Source organism: Mesoplodon mirus (genome assembly GCF_964341445.2).
Source record: "Mesoplodon mirus genome assembly, chromosome: 4".
NCBI classification, from domain to species: domain Eukaryota; kingdom Metazoa; phylum Chordata; class Mammalia; order Artiodactyla; family Ziphiidae; genus Mesoplodon; species Mesoplodon mirus.
In genome coordinates this window covers 163,222,497-163,244,476 of record NC_138979.1, presented here as the reverse complement: position 1 = coordinate 163,244,476, position 21,980 = coordinate 163,222,497, and the positions used below count along the sequence as shown (strand labels likewise).

General features: G+C 40.8%; 1 protein-coding gene across 3 annotated transcripts; it reads left to right on the top strand.

Annotated features, from left to right (window-relative positions):
• The first annotated feature begins 2,860 nt into the window (after nucleotides 1-2,860).
• NOXRED1 (NADP dependent oxidoreductase domain containing 1) lies at nucleotides 2,861-20,671 on the top strand. Of its 3 annotated transcripts, none has more exons than XM_082617825.1 (7): nucleotides 2,861-3,057; nucleotides 3,578-3,749; nucleotides 5,675-5,886; nucleotides 10,512-10,692; nucleotides 11,246-11,397; nucleotides 12,031-12,253; nucleotides 20,259-20,671. In XM_082617825.1, exons 2-7 carry the CDS (start codon nucleotides 3,595-3,597, stop codon nucleotides 20,434-20,436), a joined length of 1,101 nt encoding a protein of 366 aa, XP_082473951.1. In that variant the 5' UTR covers nucleotides 2,861-3,057; nucleotides 3,578-3,594; the 3' UTR covers nucleotides 20,437-20,671. The 3 variants fall into 3 exon arrangements, with proteins under 3 accessions (XP_082473951.1, XP_082473950.1, XP_082473949.1); XM_082617824.1 differs by having other exon boundaries at nucleotides 2,861-3,061; XM_082617823.1 differs by lacking the exon at nucleotides 2,861-3,057 and having other exon boundaries at nucleotides 3,441-3,749.
• Nucleotides 20,672-21,980: the final 1,309 nt, after the last annotated feature.

Genomic DNA, 21,980 nt, shown 5'->3' with positions numbered 1-21,980 from the left:
CCTTCTCTTTCCCTCCCAGTTATTTTGTACAGAACAGTGAAGCATTTGCCCCGTCTCTTGGGACCACTACAAATCTGCCTTGGTGACAGCATTCAGCAGCCTGTCAACACTTCAGGTTGTGGAGTAACAGTGCTTACGGCAAAGCAGGGCCGTGTGGTTAACAGAGGGAGCACTGCCCCCTGGCTAAAGACCTGGCCTCTCGTCCCAGCTCTACCGCTGACAAGCTGTGTGGTGCTGGGCGAGTCTCCTTCTCTCTGGACTCACTGTCTTAATCTGTGAGGGGACGGCACGATTCTCTCAGAGCTTGTAGGATTCTGTGCTCACGTGGCTGTGTGGAGTGGGTGAAGTGGTAGGGGAAAGAGAAGACGCTCGTACAGAGGCACACAGCAGGCTTTAAGGCAATGTGGTTCTCATCTGGAGGCAATTTTGCCCCCCAGGAGACGTGTCAACATCTGGACATGCTTTTTTTTTTTAAGAATTTATTATTTATCTATCTATTTATTTATTGGCTGCGTCGGGCCTTCGTTGCTGTGCGCGGGTTTTCTCTAGTTGCGGCGAGCAGGGGTTACTCTTTGTTGCGGTGCGCGGGCTTCTCGTTGCAGTGGCTTGTCTTCGTTGCGGAGCACGGGCTCTAGGTGCGCGGGCTTCAGTAGTTGTGGCGCACGGGCTTAGTTGCTCCGCGGCATGTGGGATCTTCCCGGACCAGGACTCGAGCCCGTGTCCCCTGCACTGGCAGGCAGATTCTTAACCACTGCGCCACCAGGGAAGCCTGGAGACACTTTTTGTTGCCACAACTGGATGGAGCTCCTGGCATCTAGTGGATAGAGGCCTGGGATGCTCCTAACGATCCTACAATGCACAGGCAGCTCCCTACAACAAAGACTTATCCGGCCCCAAATGTTAGTAGTGCGGAGAAAGCCTGCTCTAAGGGGATCAGATTCCATCTTTTGCTCCTGTACTTTGCAATGGCCTTTGCAATTCCAGGTAACCTCATATTTGGTTCCTTTCCGGATCAACCCTCTTGCTATTGAAGAAAGAGGAGTTTAATTCGCTAAATTGTGCTGAAGTTATTGTCTGATCTTCAAATAAACAGTGGTGACCTAACTAGTGTATGAGGGTTCATTTAGAGAAGCAGAGCCACTAGGAGTATATAGTCTCCCAGTCTGTCCACCTGTCTGATCTACATGTGGGATTCCTTACAGGGCTTTGACCTTGCTCAAGTGTGGCAGCTGGTACGGTCTCTGGAAGGTTATCTTCATGTCTGGTGGTAGAGCTAGAAATCCATAGGGCAGGCAGTGGGGAAGGGAAGATGGATAAAAAGCGAGGGGAGGGGGAGCAAGGATGAGCTGGAGCCCATGAGGATGGACTGGAACCCCCGCCAGTTCTCACCGCCTCCAACCTGAGGAAGTGGATGACCTGCAGGGGAAGCTCACTGGTGGCCTTTGTCACACAGCTGAACACACACCTGGCCCAGGAGTGTGAGAAGCTGCAGGAGGATCCCAGGGAAGGTATAGCAGTTGCGGGCCCAACTGCTGCCCCACAGTAACAGCGCCGCCTGCAGACAGCAAAAGTGCCTGCCCAGCCTCGCAAGCACGAACGGCTGCGGCTGCTGCACTTCCACCTCCAGATCCGCACAGAAACCTCTCCTGTGGTGGCACACCCTAACTGGAAACAGACAAGGAAGGGAATGCTGGAAAATGTAGTTCAGCCTAGCCAACTCGATGTGTTACAAAGCCACAAGCAGCAGATCCCCATTTTTGAGAATGCGTAAGTAAAGGATGGGTCTAGAATCCACGCTTATACAAGTTAACGTGTGCTGCGTCGTCATGCTGAGCTGTAAGGTTTTGAGCGTCTCTTTCCTTCGGATCAGGAAACATCACCTGCAACATTCAGATGGCCTACCCACTGTTACGGTCTAAGGAAGGGTTTCTTAGACTTGAAAACTTGTCTGCTCTTCACTTCAAGTGCTGGAGACTTTGCTTTTAAAGCGATTGACCTAACGGCCCTCCTACAAAAAGGATTAGAGAAGCCAGATACTAAAGGTCACGTTTTGTATGATTCCATTCATGTGAAATAGCCGGAAAAGGTAATTCCACAGAGATAAAAAAACAGATATGTGGTTGCCAGGGGCTGAGTGGGAGGGTGGGGAGGAAATGGGGAGTAACTGCTTATTGGGTATAGCGTATCCTTTGGTGGGAGTTGAAAATGTTTTGGAACTAGAGGTAGTGGGTGAACAACACTGAATATGCTGAATTGTTCGCTTTTTAATGACTGTTTCGTGAATTTCACCTCAATAAAAAAATTGTTTTTAATTTAAAAAGGTTAGAGAGCAGTTTTGAATTCTGATCTCACTTTTGCCATTGCTATAAAATAGATTAGAGTTTTGAATATTATTTTTCCCGGCTTTATTGAGGTATAATTGACAAATAAATATTGTATATGTTTAAGTGATAACAATATAATGATTTGATATACACTGTGAAACTAGTACCACAGTCAAGTTAATTAACGTGTCCATCACCTCACAGTTACCTTTTTTGTGTGTGTGGTGAGAACACTTAAGATCTACTCTTAGCAAATTTCAAGTAGACAATACAGTATTCTTACCTATAGTCACCATGATGTACATTAGATCCCTAGAATTTATTTTATCTATTTTGTTTATTTTATTTATTCATTAATTTTTTGAACACAAAAAGAAGGGGTTTGAAAAATAACTCGATGAGTAGTGCTAAGATCTGTATGATATTGCAGTCTGCAAAAAAAAAAAAAAAAAACCAACAAACCTAGAAGTCTAGAAACTTCTGTTGGGAAAAGGGGGATCCCATACTGCCCTGGTGTAGTACTCCAAGAAGTAGTGAAGGAATTCTTGCCCTCATGTTGCAGGTCTGGAAAACCTCTAAGTGGGGCTGGCCCCTTTAAGGCTCCAAGACTGAAGTAATCTGGTAGCTAAGGAGTCATAATGACAACGTTCTTGGGTAATTCTCCCTGAAAATGTAGTTCTTACCCTCCAGGACCAGAACCACTGAGGAGCAGAACTATCTTCTCCTCCGTTTGGTTGGTGAGAGATATATGTGGATGGGCTTATACCTCTCTGGCTTCATGTTCTAAAATCTAGATGTCCCGGCCCTAGACAAAGGACCGTGATATTTAGTTTGGGTTCTTTTCCACCCTGTGGGGAACACAGAGTTTAGTGAAAGGGGAGAATTTCTGTGAAATGTGGTCTAAGTGTTCAGTCCTATTTCTAAAACCTAGGAGAGAATGGAAGGGAGAAGTGTGCCTGTGAAACACATTGTTAATGTAAATGCATCTACTGAAAACTGTGCCTGGAACCTATATGGATTTTGTCCAGGTTTTTCATGAATTCAGTATTCCTGACTCACGGGTAGTCAGTGCTTAGGAATTCTCCAGGACTCACACTCAGAGAAGCGGATGAGAGCTGCCAGTTCATAACCGGGAGGAGAGGTGCTGAAGCCACCGTCAGGAGACCCTGAGACTTGGGCACACACACCCTCCTGCGTAGACTCCTTCTTCTTCCCGGACAGGGAGCTGAGTTGATTGGTGTCTGTTGTTGCAGGAAATGCTGGTTTGGAGATGGACATGCTAGAGGACCTTGAGACACTGCAGTTTGAGTATGGGATTCAAGAGGAAGACCACAGCTGGCTGTATTTGCTGGGCCGTTCTCATGGGCTGGTGACCAAGGCCTGTGCCCACGCAACCTTCTTCTGCAAGCTACTCCATAATTTGAGGTAAGCTGGGTCTCCAAGGTCAGGCAGATGGAGAAGAATCTCACTGCAGAGAATCCAGATGACTTAAACTTTTTATATTGGAGAATAACTTTGGCAGGGGGAGTGTCCTCCTACCTTTTCCAGCCCACACTCGAGTACTGCTGGTCTGAAAGCACCAGGGAAACGCACACCAGGCTCCCTTGGCTGTGTTTATGTAATAAAGCACAGATTAGTGGTGATTTCCTTTCGGTGAGTAGACATTAAATAATCCATTCATTCATTCGTTCATCCATCCATCCTATCATTCACTCCCTCATCAGGATGACCAGCTTGTCTGCCACAGCTACTAATCACTAGCCATTCCATGGCTATTGGCTGAAAATGGGGTCATTTTTTTCTTTTGGGGCTGAGCTAACAGTGGAATGCTTCCTCACAAGAAAGCTTCCTGGAAATTTGGGGGTCCTTAACGGCCAGATGACTTGCCTGAAACCAGGAATACTGATTTTCAAAGAAGCTCTCAGTCCAGTCCTGTCTTCTGACGCTTAAATAGGAGGTGTGTGAGAGCCAAGTACCTAGGACTAGGCTCCTGGATTCTGTAATTCTAGGTCACTCCTGGAGCATTTGTCCACACCCCCCAACCCCTCAGTCTGCTTCTCAGTTTACTTTTCTCTAAAATTAGATTAATTCCTAGATGGTGGGACCAGATCTGAATTAAACATGTTATAGATACAGCACATACCCGAGGAGGCAGACTACTCAAGAAGTTTGCTGACTGGCTGACTGATAAGGATGCGTAAACCTATTGGCTGCCTCCAAGATGAGTGATGAGAAACCAATACGGGAAACTGCCAGGAGGCGTCTTCTATTTGGAAGGATCAGGCACAGAGAGAAAATGCTCTCCTTTTAACCAAAAGAGAAGCCTTAAATAGAATGGGGCTTGTGATGCTTACACCGAAACTCCAGAGCTTTAAGACTCCAATTTTCACAGAAATACAGAACAAATGTAAGATTGCCATATAACAACATAAAAAATGCCTTATGTATTCAGAGGTCAGACTTTGTTCATCTTGGGTCAAGTGAACCTCCAGAAAGAGTGGCCTCAGATCCTTGATCCTCAGTTTCTTAGGTCTGTTTTCCCTTATAAACCATTTACTTTTATAAGTCATTACGTTTGGAAAAAAGCTAAGTTACATGGTTTCCTGGGTTTGTGCAGAACTGAAATAGCAAACTAGAAAGAGGAGGTGTATAGTAGGAGAGGGGTGCACTCATCCTGATGGAGATGGAAATTGACAGCTGTCTGCACAGGAAACAATGAAGGAACTGGCTCCCCACGTTCCAGGATAAGGTGTAATTGTAATTAGGCTGTTCACAGTGATGGTCCTGAGTCAAAGAAATGGTTAAGTAGTCAGACCTTGTGTTTTTTTTTTTTTTTTTTTCGGTACGCGGGCCTCTCACTGCTGTGGCCTCTCCCGTTGCGGAGCACAGGCTCCGGACGCACAGGCTCAGCGGCCATGGCTCACGGGCCCAGCCGCTCCGCAGCATGTGGGATCTTCCCGGACCGGGGCACGAACCCATGTCCCCTGCATCGGCAGGCGGACTCTCAACCACGGCGCCACCAGGGAAGCCCAGACCTTGTGTTTAAGAAGGCAGGGAAATGCACGATACACATAACCCCAAAAATGTTCACTTAAGAATGTTTGAAACAAGTTCTGATCCTTTGAAAGAGGTATGCTTTACTTCTTGGAAAATTCACTCAGGAGGAACATTTCACTCCATCAGTGAAGCTGGATCAGTGGGACATAATTGGAATTCTTCTCTCTGAAGTACTCAAGGTGTCACAGCAGGCTGCATGTGAGGAAGTCAAACCAGAGAACGTCAGAGGTTGACAGTCAAGAAGGACTAAGGGTCTGTGTTTACTTGGGTGTGTGTCTGTGTTCATTCTCCAGAGAATCGTTCTCCAGAAAATCATTACAGGAGAAGCAAACTTCTAGATGTCGCTTGACTGGATTGCGTGAAGACACTCCTGATGACGATGCGTTAAAGGTGGGCATCATTGGAGGTGGCCACCTTGGGAAGCAGCTGGCTCATACACTGCTTCAGCTTGTCCCCATCCCACCTGACAGCCTGAGGATCTCCACTCGGAGGCCAGAGACCCTGGGTGAGGAGCACTGCGCGGTAGAAGGGGGGCTTGGGTATGCTCTTTAGGTGGTGACGAGGCCATTTTGAAAGGGTCCCTCAAAAGAGGAATCCTCGCATATAGCATGCCGAGTTCTCAGCTTGCTGGCCCTGAGAAAAGCCAGAAAGATGGGGGTTTTTTTGTTTTGTTTTGTTTTGTTTTGCGGTACGCGGGCCTCTCACTGTTGTGGCCTCTCCCGTTGCGGAGCACAGGCTCCAGATGCGCAGGCTCAGCGGCCATGGCTCACGGGCCCAGCCACTCCGCGGCATGTGGGATCTTCCCGGACCGGGGCACAAACCCATGTCCCCTGCATCGGCAGGCGGACTCTCAACCACTGCGCCACCAGGGAAGCCCAGAAAGATGGTTTTTTAACTTGTTCCTTAAAGCAACTTTCTTCTCCACCTAAATATTTATATCCGTCTCTCCTCCCTGTGCCCTTGGTGGCGAGATATCTTTCTGGGTCTTTGATATAGAGAAGCTTTCCAAACGGAATTCAGATTTTCTAACTGGACCAGTTAGGGTCTGAGTGGTGTTTACCAGTTCCAAATATTTGGCCTTATTTTTTTAAAATAACATTTACTGAAAAATTTTTTGAAAGTTTTATAATGATTCCATTTATTAACTTATGGTGATAGAAATCAGAACAGTGGTTGCTTCTGGGGAGACTGAGAAGAGGCCCAACAAGGGAACTTTCTGGGGAGTTGGAAATATTCTGTATCTTGAGAGAGGTGTGAGTTACATAGGTGATGAATTTGTCAAAGTTGATCAAACTATTTACTTCAGATCTGTGTGTCGCATTGTATGTAAATTATACTTAAAAAATTTTTTTAATGTAAAGTAATATATGAATGTTATAGAAAATTTAGAAAACTACTCTATAGGGAAGTAAATAATAACCACCTATAATTCTCCTAGCTGGGTTATCATTTCTTTCCCATTTTTTCCTCTCATTATATCAGATTATATCAGTAATTAACACTCTACAAAGCTTTTTGTATCCTGCTTTTTTCACTTAATGTATAATGAGCCTATTCTCATATTATTTGACAGTCTTCAAACTCATGATTTTAAGGTTGTATAGTATTCCTAAGTATGACTGTATGATAATTTATATAACTATGCCTTATTTAGTAGGACTTCCTTGTACATAATTTAAAAAACAAAATTAACTAGGTCAAAGTACAGGTACAGCTTTATTAAGATATACTTTGTATATAATAAACTGCGCATTAAAAAAAAATTTCTTGGCCAGGCTACAAGGCATGTGGGATCTTAGTTCCCCAACCAGGGATCGAACCCGTGCCCCTTGCATTGAAGTGTGGAGTCTTAACCACTGGACCACTGGGGAAGTCCTAAACTGCACATTTTAAAAGTGTACACGGGGACTTCCCCGGTGGTCCAGTGGTAAAGAATCCGCCTTCCAAAGCAGGGGACGCGGGTTCAATCCCTGTTCAGGGAACTAAGATCCCACATGCTGTGGGGCAACTAAGCCCGTGTGCCACAACTGCTGAGCTCACGCGCCTCAACAAGAGAGCTCGCAAGCCGCAAAGTACAGACCCCATATGCTCTGGAGTCCGCATGCCACAACTAGAGAGAGAAAATCCACAGCCACAACGAGAGAGAAGCCCGAGCACCGCAATGAAGAGCCCGCACACGGCAACGAGAAAAAGATCCTGCATGCCTCAACCAAGATCCCACATGCTGCAACTAAGACCCAATGCAGCCAAAAAAATAAATAAATAAATAAATAAATAAATAAATATTAAAAAAAAAGAGTGTACAGGGACTTCCGTGGTGGTCCAGTGGGTAAGATTTAGCTCCCAATGCAGGGGTCCTGGGTTCAATCCCTGGTCTGGGAACTAGATCCCACATGCATGCCACAATTAAGAAGTCCGCGTGCTGCAACTAAGAAGCCTGCATGCCGCAACTGAAAGATCCTGCGTGCCACAACTAAGGACCCAGCGCAGCCTAAGTAAGTAAATAAATAAATATTTTTAAAATAAATTTAAAAAGTAAAAGTGTACAGTTTTATGTTTTGTGACACATGTATGCTCCCGTGAAACCATCAACGTAATCAAGGTAATGAATCTCTCTACCTCCCTGCAGAACCCACTCAGGAAACCACTGATCTGCTTTCTTTTTTTTTAAATTAATTGTTTATTTATTTTATTTTTAGCTGCGTTGGGTCTTCGTTGCTGCACACGGGCTTTCCCTAGTTGCAGGGAGTGGGGGCTACTCTTCGTTGTGGTGCGCGGGCTTCTCATTGAGGTGGCTTCTCTTGTTGCGGAGCACAGGCTCTAGGCGTGCAGGCTTCAGTAATTACGGCTTGCAGGCTCTAGAGCACAGGCTCAGTAGTTGTGGCGCATGGGCTTAGTTGCTCCACAGCATGTGGGATCTTCCCAGACCAGGGCTCAAACCCGTGTCCCCTGCATTGGCAGGTGGACTCCCAACCACTGCACCACCAGGGAAATCCCCACTGATCTGATTTCTGTCACTACCGATTAGTTTGCATTTTGTAGAATTTTGTATAAATGGAGTCATACAGTTTGTACTTTTTCTTTGGTCTGAATTCTTTTTATAATTAATTTTTTAATTGAAGTATAGTTGATTTATAATGTTGTGTTAGTTTCAAATGTACAGCAAAGTGATTCAGTTATAGAATATATTATACAGAATATATTCTATATACATATATTCCTTTTCAGATTCTTTTCCCATATAGGTTTTTTCAAAATATTGAGTATAGTTCCCTGTGCTATGCAGTAGGTCCTTATTGTTTATTTTATATGTAGTAGTGTATATATATTACTCCCAAATTCCTAATTTATCCCTCCCTGCAATGGTCTGAATTCTTTCACTCTGCATAATTATTTTGAGATATATCCATGTTGTTTCATGTATTGATATTCTTTTTATTTCTGAGTAGTGTTTTATTGCATGGATATTCCATAGTTCATATATTCATTCGTCTGTTGATGGACATTCAGGTTGTTTCCAGTTTGGGGCTATTACAAATAAAGCTATTATGAACATTTGTGTACAAATATTGGTGTGGAGAAATGCTTTAATTTTTCTTGAGTAAACACTTGGGAATGGGGTGGCTGGGTCATATGGTTTTTTCTTGAGTAAACACTTGGGAATGGGGTGGCTGGGTCATATGGTAGGTATATTTAATTTTTAAAGAAACTTCTAATATATTTTTTCAAACTGACCTACAAAGGATGTTGTTCAGGTATAAACTTTCATCAACAGTGTGTAAGAATACCCATTTTACTACACACTTGTCAATTCTGGGAATCTTTTCTTTTTAATCACCATTTTAATATGGCTTTACAATTTTTCTTATTTTAATATGTCTTTCACTGATCACTAGAAGAAGTAAAATTTTTTATAGGCTTATTGCTATTTCATCATTTTTGAGTTCTTTTTTCAATTTTTCTGTTGGATGCCTGTATGATTTTTCTTGATTTGTAAATGTTCCTTCTATATTAAGGAAACTAAAAAAATCTTAACCCCTCAAGGCAGATTTCTTAAATCTCATCAACAGGACCAGTATATATGACATTTCAATAAAATGCATATATCCTTCTGGGAAGCAATATGTTTATTAATAATAAAATTACAGTTATAGAATATCACTGTATGTTGTATTAAGGAAGCAAGAATTCAAAATGCTCAGCATCAGCTTCTGTGCACTTTTGAGAACCACATATGGAAGAAGAGTGGATGTGCATGTTTTCTAAAGTTCTTCTTTGTCCTGTGTATCTTCCTACCTGGAAGTACCTGAGTACCCAGATAACCTCAGCATCAACTTTATCACATACTTGTGGTGGTTAAGAGAAGAACTGACCTCTGCAATGTCTAACATCCTGTCCTCTGATAACACTTAAAACATACTACCATATGTGAGTTCACATTTTTACTTTTGAGGATCCAGATCACAATAAGTACAATTAAATGATTAACTACCAAGAAGTATTTTTAGCAACTACATGAGTTATCACATTTCTTTCTACATTTATAAATATCTTATTGACATTAAATTGTGTATACTTTACTGAAACTGTAAGCATATTTTTCCAAATTCCTCCCATCCTCTGACCTATACTCTTCCACTCTCTCAGTCTTTCCCACCATTTCAAGCCAGTTAAGCTGTTTAACTTCGGCCCAGTCACAGAATTCTTGAAGCCTCAGTTTCCACATCTATAATATAGGAATAATACTAGCCTCTGTCTCATAAGGTCCTTATGAGATTCCCTTAGATAATATATGTACTTTGTACATTATCTGGTACACGATGAATTCTGTAAATTGGAGAAGGCTTCATTCAGACTTTTTTTCTTCCTAAAAGAAGAAACTCTGAAAAATTCTAGCATTTGGTCTAAAACATAAGATAAGGATGAATTATCTTACAATCTCGAGCACTGTGCCATAGTCATGGGGTCAGGGCTTTGCTGCGTGGCTTTTAGAAAGCATGAGAGAATCTCTTCTGATTAATGTGGTGACAAGACTTGAGATAAACTAATTGTCATCCTCTCCCCACAGTTGATGTTGAGTTCAAAGTTCTTTGTACTGTGATCTTTCTGACTTCCTTTATTCCCTCCCAGATGAATTCAAGAAACTGGGAATCCAGTGCTTTTACCATAACTCTTCTCTGGTGGAGTGGGCCAACGTGATATTCCTCTGCTGCCTGCCATCTCAGCTGTCTAATATCTGTGTAGAAATTCAAACCAGCCTTGGAAAAGCCTGCATTGTGTACAGCTTTGTAGCTGCCGTCCCACTACCCAGGTATCTTGTTAGGGTGAGCACAGGATTGGCAGGACTGCTGTGTCTCCTCATCTCCACCCTGGCCCCTACCTCTTGGAGTTGCTCATTCCCAGTTATAAGGTGGAAGCAGCTTCATTGGCAGGACCAGCCAGCCTTTGAAATTGTGTCTTCCCTGCTTTTCCAGCACTTGTGGGTGGGACCTTTTCTTTGATGTGCAAATGTTTAGAACTGCAGTAGAGCATTACTTCCAACTACTTGAAGCTGATTAGTGTTCCCCTTGTACACCACTCAACAGCATGAAAATTGATCTGGAGCATGTGTCAGATATTATTTTTGTACCTCGAGTGTCTAGCTCAGTGCCTGGCTCGTGGTGACACTGAATAAGTGTTAAGTGGATGGGTGAACAATCCATCTAAGATGTAGTGCCCCAGTGCCGACCCACACCTGCATTCGCCTGTGAGCAGTGCTGTGCAGGGGACTACGTTGTTGGGGCTGGATGTAAACTCAGTGGGTCACGTGGTGCTTTATTCCAGTCCAGGCCCTGCACTTCCTGCATTGGTGGCTTTACTTTCAGGTTGAAACTCCTACTGAACCACACCAATGTCTTGCGGCCTCAGTATCAGTGTGTTGAAGATCTTGCCAGCATCTGGGGGGCCAATAAGGAAATCTCAGCTGCTCTCCAAGACCCTGTGATTCTTCAGGCTACCTGTCCCTACAGTCCTGCTGGTAATGGCTCACGATATTTTTGGCACTTTTAAAAATTACCTTCCTCTTGGCCTGTTGCTATCTTATTAAATCCCTGAGTGTGTGTGTGTGCGCGTGTGTGCATGCATGTGTGCTGAGGGTGTGTGTGTGTGTGTGTGTGTGTAAGTACAAGCTAGATACATTCTCAGCTATTTAGGTTTTACATGGGAACAGCTTTGGTGGCAAAAAGTAGCCTTTTTAGGGAAAGCTAAGAAGTGTGATTAATCGGACCCTTTAAGGATGAATTGGAAACAACCAGAGGAGAGAGCCTATTTAAACCAGAGGATGCAGTGTCTGGGACTAAATGGCTTTTCCTTACTGTAACCTTGTAGTTTGCCTTATTGGCAAGGACCATTCTAGAGGTTTCTAGAGATGCATTTGTCATCAGCAATGCCTACATTAACATATCTTCCTCTGGTAGGGTCAACACGCGATGTGTTACAAAGGGCACACACAGGGCTCTTGGCCTGGAAAGGAAGAGCGCTTATCTTGAGGTTCATATAACCAAACTGTCTTGGACAGAAGGTGGCTGTTCACCATCTGGGGTTTGTCCTAGGTTCCCTGCAAACCTTTTTGGTGGTGTTAACTGGTATTTCCTTTCTCACTGATGTTTAGGGGGAATAATCCTCAATATCAAGTGGTTGGAGGGAGTGTTCTATGCAGCCATAAATGTCTGCACAGCAAAGGACATGCCCCACTCACAAGTGCTGCAGCTTCTGAATGAACTGTTCCTCTCCAAGCACTTTGAAGCCTGTGAGAAAGACACAGTGTCTTTCCAAAAATTTCAAGCACAAGATTTTGTCAGCAAAGCCTATGCCAAGAACCTGTCTCGGAAAAGGTAAAATATTAGATGAGTGGCCATTCTAACTTCTCCCACACTGTTTTCTTAGCAGATGCTTTTTATCTTTTTCCTTTCATGCTATCTTTAGAAATGTATAAAATGAATACATTTTTATAAAAAAATCCAACTAGTGGAAAAGTGAGAGCCCTCCTTTGCCCCCCAAATCCCTTTTCATAGACTTTACCTCTGATGGTTTTTGTATTTTTGTCTTTCTACCTATGCATTTACAAACATATATTTATATTGTCATTATAATGTATATGCATATCTGTATCTATATATACATTTTAGAAACATGGGGATTATACTTACTACATCATAGGTACCATTCTATGTTAGTACAATCATATCTATTTCATTTATGAGCACTGTGCAGGCATCCATTGGATACATTTCTTTAGCTACATTTATTCATCCTATTTCCTCTTGATGGCAGTGTAGTTCCCTCTGCCCCACATTTTGCACAAAGGGCTGCTTTGAACATTTCATCCTTAAACTTTGCACACTTGTACCAGTAAAATTTCTGGGTCAGAGGTTATATATAGTTTATGTTTGATAGGTATTCCTAAATTGCTTATCAAAAAAGTGATACTTATGTTTCTACCAATAGTGTATGAGAGTGCCATTTCACTATAGCTTGATAACTATTAGATCATTCTTTTTAATCTTTAATAATCTAATAGGGACAAATGGTTACCCTTGTTACCAGTGACTTCCATGTCACTAAATTCACTGGACACTTTTAAATCCTTTTCTTCCTTGGCTATTGAACATGCCTGCCTTTCTTGAAACAATCTTTTCTCTTAGCTTTCATGACACCCTCACATTCTCTTCATTTTCCTCCTGTCCCTCCGATCCCTCCTTTGCCAGCTCCTCTTCTGCCCCATCCTTAAATCTGGGAGTTTTCAAGGCTCTGTCCTAGGCCTTCTTTTCTTTTCATTCTACACTTTGTTCCTGGGTGATCTTTTCCACTTTGGGGACTTAGGTTGCCATTACATGCTCCTTCGCAGAGTTGTTCAGGCCAGAACCTGCAAGTAATCCTTGATCTTACCCCCCTCTTATCTTTTGTGTTCTAATTAATCACCAATGACCTGTGGTACACTGTCAGTTTGGGAATTTTCCTTCTCCCTTATCCTGGGATTCTCTTCGCCTCTCTCTTATGCTGGATCTCTTTTCCTGGACCCCTCTTCCTCTGGCTTCATTTCCTTCTTCATTATGGTGGAATCTGTCCTTCTCCAGCAGATTCCTTAGAAAAGCCTGCATAGGAAGTAATTTTTAGGGACTATGTCTGAAAATGTTTTTATTCTAACCTAATATTTTATTGAGAACATAGCCAGGTATAGAATCTAGGTTAGAGCAGAAGCAAGAACTACAATCCTTCAGCCTGTGGAAAGAAAACCACATTCACAGAAAGATAGACAAAATGAAAAGGCAGAGGACTATGTACCAGATGAAGGAACAAGATAAAACCCCAGAAAAACAACTAAATGAAGTGGAGATAGGCAACCTTCCAGAAAAAGTATTCAGAATAATGATAGTGAAGATGATCCAGGACTTCGGAAAAAGAATGGAGTCAAAGATCGAGAAGATGCAAGAAATGTTTAACCAAGACCTAGAATAATTAAAGAACAAACAAACAGAGATGAACAATACAATAACTGAAATGAAAACTACACTAGAAGGAATCAATAGCAGAATAACTGAGGTAGAAGAATGGATAAGTGACCTGGAAGACAGAATGGTGGAATTCACTGCTGCGGAACAGAATAAAGAAAAAAGAATGAAAAGAAATGAAGACAGCCTAATAGACCTCTGGGACAACATTAAACGCAACAACATTTGCATTATAGGGATCCCAGAAGGAGAAGAGAGAAAGAAAGGACCTGAGAAAATCTTTGAAGAGATTATAGTTGAAAACTTCCCTAACATGGGAAAGGAAATAGCCACCCAAGTTCAGAAAGCGCAGAGAGTCCCAGGCAGGATAAACCCAAGGAGAAACGTGCCGAGACACATAGTAATCAAATTGACAAAAATTAAACACAAAGAAAAAATTTTGAAAGCAACAGGGAAAAATGACAAATAACATACAAGGGAACTCCTCCCATAAGGTTAACAGCTGATTTCTCAGTAGGAACTCTACAAGCCAGAAGGGAGTGGTACGATATATTTAAAGTGATGAAAGGGAAGAAACTACAACCAAGATTACTGTACCCAGCAAGGATCTCATTCAGATTCGAAGGAGAAATCAAAAGCTTTACAGACAAGCAAAAGCTAAGAGAATTCAGCACCACCAAACCAGCTCTACAACAAATGCTAAAGGAACTTCTCTAAGTGGGAAACACAAGGGAAGAAAAGGACCTACAAAAACAAACCCATAACAATTAAGAAAATGGTAATAGGAACATACATATCGATAATTACCTTAAAGTGAATGGATTAAATGCTCCAACCAAAAGACACAGGCTCGCTGAATGGATAGAAAAACAAGACCCATATGTATGCTGTCTACAAGAGACCCACTTCAGACCTATGGACACATACAGACTGAAAGTGAGGGGGTGGAAAAAAATATTCCATGCAAATGGAAATCAAAAGAAGGCTGGGGGCTTCCCTGGTGGCTCAGTGGTTGAGAGTCCACCTGCCGATGCAGGGGACACGGGTTCGTGCCCCGGTCCGGGAAGATCCCACATGCCACGGAGCGGCTGGGCCCGTGAGCCATGGCCACTGAGCCTGCGCATCTGGAGCCTGTGCTCCGCAACAGGAGAGCCCACAACAGTGCGAGGCCCGCGTACCGCAAAAAAAAAAAAAAAAAAAAAGTAAGCTGGAGTAGCAATACTCATCAGATAAAATAGACTTTAAAATAAAGAATGTTACAAGAGACAAGGAAGGACACTGCATAATGATCAAGGGATCAATCTGAGAAGAAGATATAACAATTATAAATATATATGCACCCAACATAGGGGCACCTCAATACATAAGGCAAGTGCTAACAGCTATAAAAGTGGAAATCAACAACAGCACAATAATAGTGGGGGACTTTAACACCTCACTTACACCAATGGACAGATCATCCAAACAGAAAATTAATAAGGAAACACAAGCTTTAAATGACACAATAGACCAGATAGACTTGATATTTATAGGACATTCCATCCAAAAACAACAGATTACACTTTCTTCTCAAGTGCACACGGAGCATTCTCCAGGATAGATCACATCTTGGGTCACAAATCAAGCCTCAGTAAATTTAAGAAAACTGAAATCATATCAAGCATCTTTTCCCACCACAATGCTATGAGATTAGAAATCCATTACAGGGAAAAAATGTAAAAAACACAAACACATCGAGGCTAAACAATACGTTACTAAATAACCAAGAGATCACTGAAGAAATCAAATAGGAAATCAGAAAATACCTAGAGACAAATGACAATGAAAACACGATGATCCAAAACCTACGGGATGCAGCAAAAGCAGTTCTAAGAGGGAAGTTTATAGCAATACAAGCCTACCTCAAGAAACATGAAAAATCTGAAATAAACAATCTAACCTTACACCTAAAGGAACTAGAGAAAGAAGAAAAAACCCAAAGTTAGTAGAAGGAAAGAAATCATAAAGAACAGAGCAGAAATAAATGAAATAGAAACAAAGAAAACAATAACAAATATCAATAAAACAAAAAGCTGGTTCTTTGAGAAGATAAAATTGATAAACCTTTAGCCAGACTCATCAAAAAAAGAGGGAGAGGACTCATAACAATAAAATTAGCAATGAAAAAGAAGTTACGATGGACAACACAGAAATACAAAGCAACAAGGATGTCCACTCTTGCCACTATTATTCAACATAGTTTTGGAAGTCCTAGCCATGGTAATCAGAAGAAAAAGAAATAAAAGGAATACAAATTGGAAAAGAAGAAGTAAAACTGTCACTGTTTGTAGATGACATGATACTATACATAGAGAATCCTAAAGATGCCACCAGAAAACTACTAGAGCTAATCAATGAATTTGGTAAAGTTGCAGGATACAAAATTAATGCACAGAAATCTCTTGCATTCCTATACATGAACAATGAAAGATCAGAAAGAGTAATTAATGAAACAATTCACCATTGCAACAAAAAGGATTTTTTTTAAAAAAAAGAAAGAATCTAGGGTAGAGACAATTTTCCCTCAGAATTTTGAAGGCATTGCTCCATCATCTTTCAGCTTTTAAATTGCTGTTGAGAGGTACAGTGCCCTTCTAATTCTTCAATTCATGCTTGGTCTGAAATCTGTTCCTTTTCTCTCTGGAAGCTTATAGTATCTGTTGACCAGCATCCTGAAATTTTATTATGCATCATGATGTGGGTGTATTTTAATGCACTGTGTTGGGCAGTTGTTGGGCCTCTCCCTTTTTTCCATTAACTTAAAAAAAAGATTGTAAAATATGTACACAGAAAAGTACCTATTCCATAAATTCATAACTATACAGTTTAATGAATTATTGTAAAGCAAATATCCATGTAATTGCCACCCATAAAAGAAACAGAACATTCAATGGTCCTTCTCAATCTGCATGTCAAGTTCTCTAATTTTCTCCTATTATGTCTTTGATAATTTCCTCCCCTTCCCTCTGTTTTCTCTGTTCTCTCTTCTGAATATTTTATTAGCCAAATGTTGGACCTCCTGGGCTGATCTTCTGATTTTCTTTAGCTCTCCTATTTTCATTATCTTTGCCTTTTTGTTCTGCTTTCTGAGAGATTTCCTCAACTATCCTGTTTTTACTATTATATTTAGAACATATTTTCATTTTGCTATATTTTGACTTTCAAAGATTTTTTTAGTCTCTAAATATTCCTTTTTTATGTAGCATCCTGTTGTCATTTCCCTATGCAATACCATCTCTTATCCCTTTGAGAATGTAAATGATAAGAGTTTTTTCTTCTCTGCGGAGTCTTTCCTTCAGGATTTTTTTGACCATTTATTTTGGTCTCTATCATTCATTTTAGAGGCTTTCTTCAAGTATATGGAGAACCTTGATTGTTTGCTCATATTTTTTTTTTTTTTTTTTTTTTTTTTTTTTTTGCTGTACGCGGGCCTCTCACTGTTGTGGCCTCTCCCGTTGCGGAGCACAGGCTCCGGACGCACAGGCTCAGCGGCCATGGCTCACGGGCCCAGCCGCTCCGCGGCATATGGGATCCTCCCAGACCGGGGCACGAACCCGTATCCCCTGCATCGGCAGGCGGACTCTCAACCACTGCGCCACCAGGGAGGCCCTGCTCATATTTTTTAAAAAATAAATTTATTTATTTATTTTGGTTGCGTTGAGCCTTCTTTGCTGTGCACGGGCTTTCTCTAGTTGTGGCGAGCAGGGGCTACTCTCTGTTGCGGTGCAGGGCTTCTCATTGCAATGGCTTCTCTTGTTGAGGAGCACAGGCTCTAGGCACATGGGTTTAGTAGCTGTGGCTCATGGGCTCTAGAGCACAGGCTCAGTAGTTGTGGTGCATGGGCTTAGTTGCTCTGTGGCATGTGGGATCTCCCCAGATAAGGGCTCAAACCCATGTCCCCTGCACTGGCAGGCAGATTCTTAACCACTGTGCCACCAAGGAAGTCCTGTCTGCTCATATTTAAGATCCTGGTTACTAAAAAGTTGCTTGGAAACTCGGTGTTTTCTACTGTGGTCTTTACTACAAAGTAGTTTGATCAGCTTTTTCCTTGGGAAACCCTGAATACTGGTATCTTTAAGTCTTTGGGACCCAACTTGGGGAAAGAAAATTGCATGTGTGTAGGGAGAGGGGTGGTCTTATCATTCAGAATATATTTTTTCACTTTATTTTTCCCCTCTTCAGCATATCCTTGCCACTCAAACTGCCTGATAACCATGCCATCATCTGGGAGTTTGATTAGAAATGCAGATTATGGGTCCCCACCCCAGATGTATGGAATCAGAATCTGCCTTTTTACAAGCTCCCAAGTGATATGTCCATTAAAGTTGGAAAAGTGCTGCTCTATGGTCTTTTTCATCAGATGACCTGTTAGAATGGGAGGCATGGCATATTAATATTTCTACTATGATTGTAGTTTCTCAAATTCTCTTTATATTTCTAATCTTTGTTTTATAAAGTTTGAAGCCATATTATCTGATGAACTTAAGTTCTTTTTACTGTACTTTTACTTTTACTGTACTTTTTACATCTTCTGGTAGATTATACTTTTTAATTCTATCCCTCCCTTTTAAAATAACTTTTTAGATAATTTTGATTCACATGCAGTTATTAAGAAATAATACAAAGAAACCCCATGTACCCATTTATCCAGTTTCCCCCAATGGAACAAACCATAGTACAATATCTATACACAGATATTGTAAAACTATAGTACAATACCATGACCAGGATATTGACACTGATACAGTCAAGATACAGAACAATTCTATAACTAGGGATCCTTCATCTTGATCCTTCCTCCCCCACTTGGCAACCATTGAGCTGTTCTCCATTTCTATGATTTTGTCACTTCAATAATATTATATAAAAGGAATCATATATTATGCAACCTTTGGGGATTGGCCTTTTTCATTTAGCATAATTCTCTGGAGATTCATCCAAGTTGCTGTGTATATCAATAATTTATTCCTTTTTTATTGCTGAGTAGTTTTCATGGCAGTTATGTTTTCATGGCATGTATGTACCATAGTTTGTTTAATCATTCACCTGTTGAAGGACATCTAGGATGTTTCCAGTTTTTGGCTATTATGAATAAAGATGCTTTGAACATTCATGTACAGGTTTTTGTGTAAACATAAGTTTTAATTTCTCTGGGACAAATGCTCAGGGGTGCAATGACTGGTTGCATGTTTATTTTTTTAAGACACTGCCAAACTGTTTTTCAAAGTCATTATATCCTTTTACATCATTAGCAATGTATGATTCAGTTTCTCTGCATCCTCACCAGCATTTGGTATTGTCACTAATTTTTGTTTTACCATTACATCTATAGATCAATTTGTGGAGAGTTGACATCTTTATAATGTTAAATTTTCCCATCCATGTACACAGTATATCTCTCCATTTATATCTTCTTTATTTCATCAGCATTTCGTAGTTTTCAATATACAAGTCCTGTACATGTTTTGTTAGATTTACACCTAAGTATTCTATTTTGTGTGTGTGAAAGGAACTGCATTTTTAGGGGTTTTTTTTGCCCAAGTGTTCATTGCTAATATATATAAATAAAATTTATTTTATGTTTATTTTATATCCTATGACCTTGCTGAATTTGTTTATTAGTTCTAGGAGATTTTTTTTTAGATTCCTTTGGATTTTCTACATGGACAATCATGTTATCTATATATAGCAACAGTTTCAGTTCTCCCTTTCCAATCTGTGTGCCTTTTATTTCCTTTTATTGCGTTATTGCACTGGCTACAACTTCTAGTGGTATGTGGAATAAGTGTGGTGAGAGCAGATATCCTTGCCTTACTCCTGATTTTTTTAATACTATAAAACCCTATGTCTTAATGCTTTTTAAGTTGAATTCCACTACAGACTAATACTTAACATTGCCCCATTTTTATTTGCATGTTAACTCCTACTTCTTTCCCTATACAGTTGAAGAGGGTATCTTTTTTTTTTTTTGAAGAGGATATTGTAAAAGAAATGAGGTCTCTTCCATTCCTAATGTCCATGATCCTCTTATGTATTTTCTTTCTAAATTCAAGGAAAATATACTGAAAAGGATGTTGATTTGTCATAATCATTCTCTAATTATGAATTCCTCCCCAAATGCACTTAGAGAATTGTAAGTGTGAAAACTCATAAGTACAATTAAATCCACGTGTTGAATAGACTCAGATGAATTTTTAATTTAACTAAGAATTTTAATTAGTTTGATATAGAAAATGAAGTACCTATTTCCAAGTGGAGGAGAACTTTCTTTAAAGGAAATGTTTAACAGCAAAATCAGATGTATTAAACAGACATAAAAAAAGTAACACTATTTGTTTCCCTACCCCAGGCCTTTCCCCTGGTTTGATCTGACTGCTGTGCAACTCAAGGAAACTCCCTTTAGCCAGTATCTCTCACACAGCACTACTTTTCAGGACAACCTTACCCATCTATACTGTGATTCATTTGGCATCACCGTAACCAGAGAACAAGATCCAGAGGTTTCCACGGGTTTCTCATCCCAATAAGAGAAGAGACCTCAGGAATCCGGATTTTTTTGTCCCTCTACAGTGGTAATGCCCTGATTATCATACTTGACAGTGGAAGTCATGTGACTGTATGGTGTTTGCCATATGTTAGGCAGTAAGGAGTTAGAAAATTGTACTGATGGCTCTTTAAAATCTAGAATAAAACAAGAGGTTCTTTACATCAGTATATTTGGGTGTGTCTGGCTTTTGGAAGCAACTGAATGAAACCACATATCCTGACACACTTAAGTAAGCTGCTTCCCCAGCAGCTAATTATCAATTCAGTTAATTCAAATTATCTCTTGTCTAAAAGCTAAATTCAAGAAGTTATATTGTCATTATTAAATGGTTACATACTTCTTCTGTAGCATTCTTTTCCTACAATATGTAGCTACAGTATGTAGTTACATTCTTTCCCTGTAGCAGTATGTAGGTGACAAATGATACACCTTGATTGTCCCACACTTTGAGTAGAAAAATAAAATGTGTGGTAAACAATCTTAATTGAATTATGACTCATTTTAGGCTTATTTCAGCTAAATATGACTGTTCTGGTACTATCTTATTTAAAGCTGTTCCCCTTTAAACTATTTTAAACCATAAGACCATTTTAAAAAATAGCTGGCATTACAACTACTGGAGACTGCATGCCCTGGAGCCTGCGTGCCCTGGGCCCACATGCCGCAACTACTGGAGCCCACGTGCCCTAGAGCCTGCGTGCCATAACTATTGAGCCCGTGTGCTGCAACTACTGAAGCCTGCATGCCTAGAGCCCATGCTCTGCAAGAAGAGAAGCTACCACAATGAGAAGCCCACGTACTGCAAGGAAGAGTAGCCTCCACTCGCTGCAACAAGAGAAAGCCCATGTGCAGCAACGAAGACCCAACACAGCACCCCCCCCAAAAAAAAGCCGGCATTTATATTAAATGGCTAAAAATAATTCTGCAAAATATAGATTTTATTCCTACAGTTCAAATTTATTTCCTTTATGTTTTGCAATTACTTTATGTCAACTATAATAGAGTAGAAAACAAAGCAGTAACCATAAAGTTGAGAAAGCATGGCGCTGACTATGCTCTGTCACTGAACAGAACTATTGTTTGCCAAATGCTAAAGTGCTTTGGAACAAAATCATTCACTCTACATGTAAACCACCATGGTCTTAGGTTAATCATTTACATTTTACTTTTTTGCATGCTTGTGAGCCAAGCAGACTCAATGGTATGGTGTTAAATGGTATAAGATAAAATTTTGCTAGTCCACTTGGGAAAAAATTAGGTTCATCATCAAACATTAACACGTGAGATGAATGCTGATTTGAGGCACTGTTCTTTCTCTCAGTAGGAAAAGAAATGGATTCCTCTGAGTATTCATTCAGATGTAAGGAACTGGATAGGGTACATCATTGCCCTTCTGGATTATGGTAGCCCTACAGTGGTTCTTAGGATTAAGAAGTGTGGCTGGGAAGAGAAAGAGAAGTTAGTCTATAAAACTAGAGTGGAATCGGAGTCATTCAAGCAACAAGAAGTATTTTTAATTTCTTT

Excerpts from the sequence above, each read along its gene's own strand:
- NOXRED1 (XM_082617825.1), top strand. The coding sequence starts at position 3,595 with ATGGACATGCTAGAGGACCTTGAGACACTGCAGTTTGAGTATGGGATT. Across the intron at positions 5,887-10,511 it reads TCGGAGGCCAGAGACCCTGG|ATGAATTCAAGAAACTGGGA; the intron begins GTGAGGAGCACT and ends ATTCCCTCCCAG. Across the intron at positions 11,398-12,030 it reads CTGTCCCTACAGTCCTGCTG|GGGGAATAATCCTCAATATC; the intron begins GTAATGGCTCAC and ends ACTGATGTTTAG.